Genomic DNA, 8,149 nt, shown 5'->3' on the forward strand with positions numbered 1-8,149 from the left:
TAATTTGCAACGACCTATATTAACAACACTAGAAACAAACTGAAATACAACAGTGAATACTGCAATTAAAGAAAGTACACTCATGACAAGCAAGATGCATAATGCGGCTAGTTCTGAACAATTTCTAATCAACACTTCCAGCAAATGCAGTCAGTCGGTATCGAATGTTGTTCGTAATGTAGACACAATTCTTGATGACAGGCAAGTGTTGAGTGAAGAATGGGCGCGGGAAGTAGCTGAGTTGGTCTTTTGATGTTGATGCAACAGGATTTTATAGAGTTGAAGTAGTGACTTGCAGTCTCAGATTAGGTTCGCAAAGGAAGTCTGTCAGAAGAAAACTAATTACAACTGTCTGTAACTGAATACTCGGCAATGACAATGTCACCTTTTTTGTTTCGTAGATGTTCAAATTTTAACAGAAAGAAAAATGATAGACTTTCACCGTATTAAAGATAAGTCTGACAATACATACAGACATATCTAATCCCATGGAAGCGTGTTTATAGTTTTCAATTATTTTTGCTGTCAGTGTCTACAGGGAAAAATAATCCACGAATAACTTTAAAAACAAATACGACAGAAACATCAATAGAATAACTTGAGAAAGCAAAAAACAGAGATGTCAATAAAGTTTTTTTCTGGAAGATCGGTCGCTCAAGGCGCCCATTTTCTCGTGTTTTGTAATGAGTCGTTAGAAGACGTGAAGAAACGAGCTCCCTTATTACTCTAGTCGAAAGAAAAATAAGCAAATTAACTATATGCTGAATATATTATACTACGTTCCGCTTATAGTCTAGAAATTAAAACCGGACGTTTTTCGGTCTTATAACAACAGTTACATTTCACTCAATGAACTTTGCACTCTACGAATGAAATTAGGCCATATTTTTGTTACATTAATTCGTGCTACGAGTTAACGTCCTTTCTGAAGGAAAACTACCCTCCCTAACAAGTAAAACTTTAATTGACCTTTTTCATGACAGTAACAGAATATAATGTGCATTAGCTAATCTATTCCTGTGTTTTTATTTATTTCTTCTAGAGAATGGAAAGTTTCCCTTAATCATTTATGATAGAAATATTTTCATATTACTATTCGCTGACACTAGGAAACCCTTGATATGAGTCTGAGGATCTTAGACTTGGAGAAATGTCTTGAGGTGGGGAGGAGCAGTAGCCGGTATCCGACGAATCATCGTGTTGCAATTTAGACTCTGATGTAGGAGAACTACTTTGTCGATACAGACCATCAAATGACAAACAAACATCTATCAAAGATCCGACGTCATCTCGCTGAATACTGCGAAAGAAATGACTTAAGTCTTTAAGTTCTGCGACCGGAGAGTGTGGATTCGTCAAATTACCCTCCCAATAATTAAGAAGGAATAGTGTGGGACTTTTGTGCGGATATTGCGACTGCAAGTAATTAATAGAACCATTTAAGTCAAGTTTTTCAGCAAATTTCCTCCAGTCATTGCCGATCGGGTTTTCGGGATCTAGCAAAGTCTTCATTTTCTCCCGTGTTCCTTCAGTGAAGATCGACTTACAAGCCTGTCGGCTGGTGGCAAAATCCTGTGAAATAAAGAAAAAAAATGAATAATAGCTGGATAAGTTTAACTCGTGACCTAAGACACTCCGAGTACAAAGGTGATTTCGTAGTGATTTTCCCCATGGCAAAATTATTAGGTCTGATTTTGGTATGAATACCTTATTACATTCTGCTTGTAAAGACAAACTACTAAAGAGGATGTCTTGGTCAGTTTAAGTCTGCCTTCAAATTATTTGGCGTTTATGTGTGGGTAGAACACAGACAGACAGAGACAGACAGACAGACAGACAGAGACACACATAGACACCTACACGCACGTACATGTGTGTGTGTGTTCGGGATGGCTGGGTGTAAACTTATTTTGTTAGACATTCATACAGTATAATAGTTGTTGATGTGGTCGTTTAGAGTATATGTAAATCCCAAGGTTCGGTTTGTCATCAAAACTGAAGTGATAGACTCACCAAAGATATGGCAATAGGCCTATTCGGGGAAAAACATTCATTGCCCTCTTGCTTGATATGCAAAGAACATCTGAAAGCCGTTGGTTGTTGGGGAAGTCCATCACATCTCTTTGCGATGAATTCGCAGCAATCTTGCCCATGTTCAACCAGTATTTCACGTGACATGATCTAAAGAGAGGATGACAACCGTCAGAATATACAGTAATGATGTCTGAACTTATCTTCTGTTATCATTTGCCAGCATAGCGTACATTTAGAATTTTAAAAAAGCCACGGCAATTCAGCTGTCTGAATAGACAAAAGTGTCTTCAAAACTTATATCGTTCATAAAAGGTAATCGTAACCACTAATATAATCGGGTTTTTGTTTTTTTAAATGTTCTCTATCTCCAAGGCGTTCACTCTTGTATTGTTGAGTGTCAGTCCTGCCGTAGATTGACAACTTCATTTTAAATAGTTACCTGACTGTTTGTCCCCGACGATGGGAAACGTTCCCATCCCTCTTCGATATTCTCTAACGATACAGACACGTCTCCAGCCAAGACATCAAACTTTAGCTGTTTGCTTGACGTGCATTGTTTGCCAGTCAACATTTTCTCTTCGCCAAAGACAAACCTCTTTAATGATAAAAACACACAATTCTTTAAGAAAAATGTGTGCTGGTATTGCCAAATCTGCATAATGTTGTACAGAGAAACATTACATACATACATACATACATACATACATACATACATACATACATACATACATACATACATACATACATACGACAGACAGACAGACAGACAGACAGACAGACAGACAGACAGACAGACAGACAGGAGGGAAGACACCGATTGATCACAGTTGCTCTTCATGTTATTAGTGTGAGCTAAATTACTATCGGTATCACAAATTGTATCCCTAGCAACGTTGTTTAAAATCAAAAGAAATATGATGACCAGTCTTTTGAGATGTTTAAAGACTCAAAATATCGGTGAAATAAATACACTCCATACCTCATTATCCTCGCTATTGTCAGTGCAGCGCACTCTAAGTTTCACGTCCACACTCTTTTCGGAATAAAACACATATAAAGTGATCCATTTTTTGTTTCCGCCTTCGATATCAGAATTTACTTTCCCACAGAACGCACCACCTGTAAAGTGACGCAGTATGATACTTCCCTTCCCCGTTGTATCATTATACAACGAGCAAGCCCCCTCAACATCGGATAATTCGACGAATTGACAACCTTCGTCTACATCAGTTGCCGAATAAACAGCTTTGATATCATCGAAACCCTTCCCAGTGCAATGGAAACTAAGTATAACATCTGATTCGAATTTTGAACCATGGGGGCCACATATTACAACAGGAGATATTAGCTGTCCATGTTGGTCAGACAGTTGACTGACATGCTGGGTTTCCCGGCTTGCGTACATAAATATCTCTCTCACTTCATCCTTTGGGATTGCTCCAGGGGGTATGAATAAATGAACACCCTGAAACGATAGAAGTAAATGCCCTCCCGTATGGTCGAATTTCCCAACAACAAAATCATCTCCCCTTGCCCTCTGTTTCAGCGCATCAGTTCCGCTACTGGGTTCAGATAATAACTTTGGTAGACATCCAGCTTCTCCAAGGGGGCAGCTACCGTCACTGGCTACTTGAGACATCGCTGTAACACTTTGCGCTTGAGGAGAATCTTCTATTTCAGGGGAGATTAGTCTCAGTTGCTTGGCCGGTGACGTTGTCATTGTGGCTAGTTTTCTCGTTTGACGACAGAAGAAACGTTTTTTTTCTTGGCATCGGAATTCTTAGCTAAGAAAAGATATTGCAGAAATATTTATAATCTTGTCAGGAATATCACGAAGAAATCTTCGATGCAAAGGCTCAATAAAAAAAGAATTTGGTTTGTCTTCATCTGAAGGTTTTCTATCCAATTCGTTTAATTACGAAGGATTGACGGTAGAATGGCCCTAGTTGCAGCAGTTACTGGCTGGCCATCATGTTCACCCAACGATTTACGAGTCTGCATATCGCTATAATTTACTGTTTTGATGTAATATATACCCACAGACTTGGGGCAAGTCAAGGCTGACAGACCAACGTTTACATAATTTGTATCGTTGTGAACATTAACTCCATCATGAGAGCAATTTGTATGATATATACCTTGTTCTTCAATTCCGGCATAGTTTTCTATTCTGTCACAATGAAAGTCGTCTTGAGCTCCTGTCTTCAAAGCAACAAAAACAACGAAAGATTAAACACATGCGGTATACTTTATTGGCCGCAATACATATGCTGTGACTGGTCCTATACTAAGGCAGCTTCCTTTGTTGCCTCTGCACATCCCCCCCTCCCCCGCTGTCAACCCCTTCGATGAGTTTTATGCAGTGCGAAGCGATCGATGTGCAGTATTTTCACTGTGCTGATTAAAATAAGCCACAAAAACAGTAGCGGTATCCAATCAAATGCATGCTTGCTGAAAGGATTATATCTAAACTAAAACAGTACCGGTATCCAATCAAATGCATGCTTGCTGAAAGGATGATATCTAAACTAACAATATCCGGAACTCATTTATTAATATCGTAAAACTTGTTAATCTGCCAGACTTTCGACAAATTTATGAAGTAGTCTAAATATAAGATGTTTGATCCAGTTCATCTGATGTCGCACGGTTTGAAGGCGAAAATAATAAGTTCCCTACCTTTTCATTCGAACTCTTATTTGAAGAATGATAGCCACTATCTTGTGAACCGTGTATGTGACCAACTGAGAAAAAACAGCAACGAAGAGACGTTAATTTATTAATGTCAAGGATATATAATATAGGCAATCGCTTTTCACTATCGTAAGTCTCTTGTTTTTCCGGTTTCTTAACAATATCGAGATAGTCCTGATAGTCTGGAATATGGTGTTTTAAAACACCATACTCCAGGTTCATATATTAACGATGATTGTGTATACTATTTTGTGCATCATCATCATCATCATCATCATCATCATCATCATCATCGTCGTCGTCGTCGTCGTCGTCATCATCATCGTAATACAAGACCGATGTTATCCCTTCACTTGTATATCTTTTCGTGGTCCATAACAACGCTGTGTGCATGGTGACGAGGAATTCGATCATTTTAGTTCTTCCAAAAATGTGACGGGTTTACACAAACAGTTTGGCACAATATGCCATGATATAAATTTTGTTTTGTTTATCAACAAAGTATCAAATATATACCTTTATCATCGTCATCAGAGCTGTCAGAGAGATGCTGGGAACTTGTCTTCGCCTGGTTGAGCTGTTAAATGGACAACGAGAATGAATGAAAATACAATCCCCTAAACACCTCTTGGATAATTCATCTCAAGAATCATAATATGAAGCCATGAAAGACCGACATTCCCGAACGCTGAAAACTCACACTGTCAAATAATCGCTCTGAGTTGACCTAAAAATGTCACTACACACACCAGATATTACTTGTCGAACTTCCGTACCACGCGAAGACAAAGAAAATAGTAAGACTCTTTTCAGGTGGTACAGTGAAAATGCAGGATTGCATAGCGATATTACGATAGACTTTGTGTTCATATGGTTAGTACGGAACATCTAATTGTGACGGGAAGAATATTTGCATTGCTTTCCCAATACTCTGTACGGGATGATGTCTGTTCTCTCGCTGTTTTGACTCACCGGATATAGTCGACGATCTTCTCCCTTACCTGAAACCAAAGTAAAGAATGATAAAGAGTGAGACCGTTGATCAAGAGTAAATAAATTAACAATAACAAGAAACTAAGAGTTAATTACCAAGATGGAGATTTTAAGAACTGCATGTTCAGCGTCCTAAAACTCTGCATGATAATGGAATTTTTGTTCTCCCGAAGTATTTTATGTAGACATTTGCTTTGTAAACACGGCAGATTGTGCACAATATGCAATATCATTGCCTACAAATGAAGTTCATCCTAGAGTAAAATTCAATCCTAAACAATAACATTGGGCTTTACAGATAGACCTGCAGGGGACAGTTATTTGGACTTTCAAACTTTTATAATGCTTTTCTGATCTACCACTTGTGAGGGTTCATTTTAAAGCTCTCGGTGGTAGAAAACTTTTTGCCGTCTTAGTGAAATGGAAAATTTATTTTTCTCAACGGAGTTAACATAGGGATGGCGGCCATTTTGAATTTTAAAAATCTGTAAATCTTGGGTAATTTGTTTCTCCAGTACCAAAACTCGCACGGTGACCCTCGATTTACATTCTTGATTTTGAAAAGAGAATTGTCAAAAAATTCCTTGAGGAAAGTTTGGGCAAAAGTTATAGAGCCTTTCACTTTCGAAGCGCATACTACCTTAATACAGGGCATTGTGACATGATCGTTTTTAATACAACAAGGAACTACATTTTGTGGACAAAAGAAAATACTAAAAAAAAATTCAAAGGTCGCAGCCGATCGTAGACCCTTCTCCGGGTTCTATGAGCTGATGAATCCATACACATACAGCATACAGTATTTAGAATTAGAAAAGTCACCAACCCGTGTCAGATCCCTCATTGTTTTGTGACCTGGTTTCGTCCTTTTGGAATGGCGGTTCCATTTGAAGTATTTGTAGGTCGGACAGTGTCAACGCTGGCAAAAGAAGTATTAAATAAATGATTTGTGATTAAGGTTCTTTCTACATGTGGCACTGATCCAGTTCACTTTTAATAGAGTTCGTCGCAGGTTGAGCATGCCTATAGCGAGAACAATCAGTGGATTTGTGTACAAGCTGTGGTCGGTTTGACCCTGAACTGACCTCTTTCGCAAACACGTAGAAGTCCTTGGTTTCCCTTGAATTCTTTACTAAAACGGACAATGGGTGAACCTAACATGATTTTATGTGTACATAAGAAAACAATCTTCGCGCAATTTGTTCTTTCTTGATCAACTGTAAGAATCGTACATGTCAAGGTAAATAACGGAACACTAACGTTCTGACTGGCTACTAGTCGCAAAATTTAAGATTCAAAGAAAGACTGGAGCGTTAGTTCTGCGAACTAGGCATTCAAAAGACATTGCATTTCAGCATTCCTTCTAAACAGTTCTTGAACAAAATAAAGTTAGAGGTTGTGGATACATCTGCTTCAGATATAACATGAGAGACCCTGACAATCCTGATGTTGTCCAGATCAGTTGATGATTCGTTGTGACCCATAGGTGACCGTTAGAAATGGCGGACATTTTGAGCTATTGTTTTGTAGACTGCAGTTGGTGGATTCGGTAGTTGTGAATTCTAATCGATTTCATACTTGTAGCTATCACATCTAGACAATATTTTAAAACCCTTCGCGGTGTACAAACTAGATTTGGAAAATAACAGGCCGAAGTGTCGCTACGTAATATACGTGTCTGTTAGTAGGTCCAAGCCTTGCGTCCAATGGATTGAAATGAGAATGTTGTACAGGTATTTATTGCATAAAACAGGGTACACACATAGATATGACCTTGGATAAATGGTTGATGGAGAACTTACCGTGACTAAGAGATGCTGTTGCAATCAATACGCCTTGAAAGATTATCCAAAGTAACGAAACAAAAGGAAGATAGCCTGTCGAGTAACGTTGCAAAGAAAAAAGGCAAAGTACTTACTGTGTTAGGTGGCGCTAAACCTTTGCATGAGAAATAAAACTTACCGTGAGTTTTTGTTTAAGCACTACGTTTACCATAAGCATCACTTTAAGATTAGATTACAACAAGAGTTGTTGGGTTTTATTTCCTATCTATAAAACATTTTCTCAGTCATTTTAGCTTTTTATGGCTACGAAGGGGAGACACCTTCATACGCTATTTTTTCACAATTTTAAAGCATTTCTCCTGTGTCAGACTGAAAGACCATTGGTCGAGGGCGCTCTCTGCCAGCCCCTTCCTTCTGTAAGAGGAGGGACGCGTAGAGAGCGTCCTGGAATGATGGATCTTTCAGTCTATTCTCCTATAAGCTGTTTTGGGAACACTATGCTGAGGATTTTGTCAAAGGTATAGGCTTGCCAAATGTCTGAGAAAGTCCGAGAAAATCCAAGCGACAAAGGCCAGTCTATCAAAGGCACAAAAGCACCAAAGAACACATGACGAACAAGTCTCGACGTGATGCGGGCGGATGAC

The 8,149-nt window shown here is 38.7% G+C and overlaps 1 protein-coding gene across 1 annotated transcript; it reads right to left on the reverse strand.

Moving 5' to 3' along the window:
* Nucleotides 1-4,240, reverse strand: LOC139148976 (UNC5C-like protein). Its single transcript, XM_070720453.1, has 5 exons — nucleotides 4,173-4,240; nucleotides 3,014-3,818; nucleotides 2,474-2,629; nucleotides 2,014-2,181; nucleotides 1-1,572 (listed from the first exon to the last, which is right to left on the reverse strand). The coding sequence occupies exons 2-5, from the start codon at nucleotides 3,752-3,754 to the stop codon at nucleotides 1,093-1,095; spliced, it is 1,545 nt and encodes a 514-aa protein (XP_070576554.1). The 5' UTR covers nucleotides 3,755-3,818; nucleotides 4,173-4,240; the 3' UTR covers nucleotides 1-1,092.
* Nucleotides 4,241-8,149: the final 3,909 nt, after the last annotated feature.

Source organism: Ptychodera flava, chromosome 14 (assembly GCF_041260155.1).
Source record: "Ptychodera flava strain L36383 chromosome 14, AS_Pfla_20210202, whole genome shotgun sequence".
NCBI classification, from domain to species: domain Eukaryota; kingdom Metazoa; phylum Hemichordata; class Enteropneusta; family Ptychoderidae; genus Ptychodera; species Ptychodera flava.

Coding starts and splice junctions, on each gene's coding strand:
- LOC139148976 (XM_070720453.1), bottom strand. CDS start 3,754: ATGACAACGTCACCGGCCAAGCAACTGAGACTAATCTCCCCTGAAATA. Junction 2,182..2,473: donor CGTCGGGGACAAACAGTCAG/GTAACTATTTAA, acceptor TCCTCTCTTTAG/ATCATGTCACGTGAAATACT. Junction 1,573..2,013: donor GGCCTATTGCCATATCTTTG/GTGAGTCTATCA, acceptor TTTATTTCACAG/GATTTTGCCACCAGCCGACA.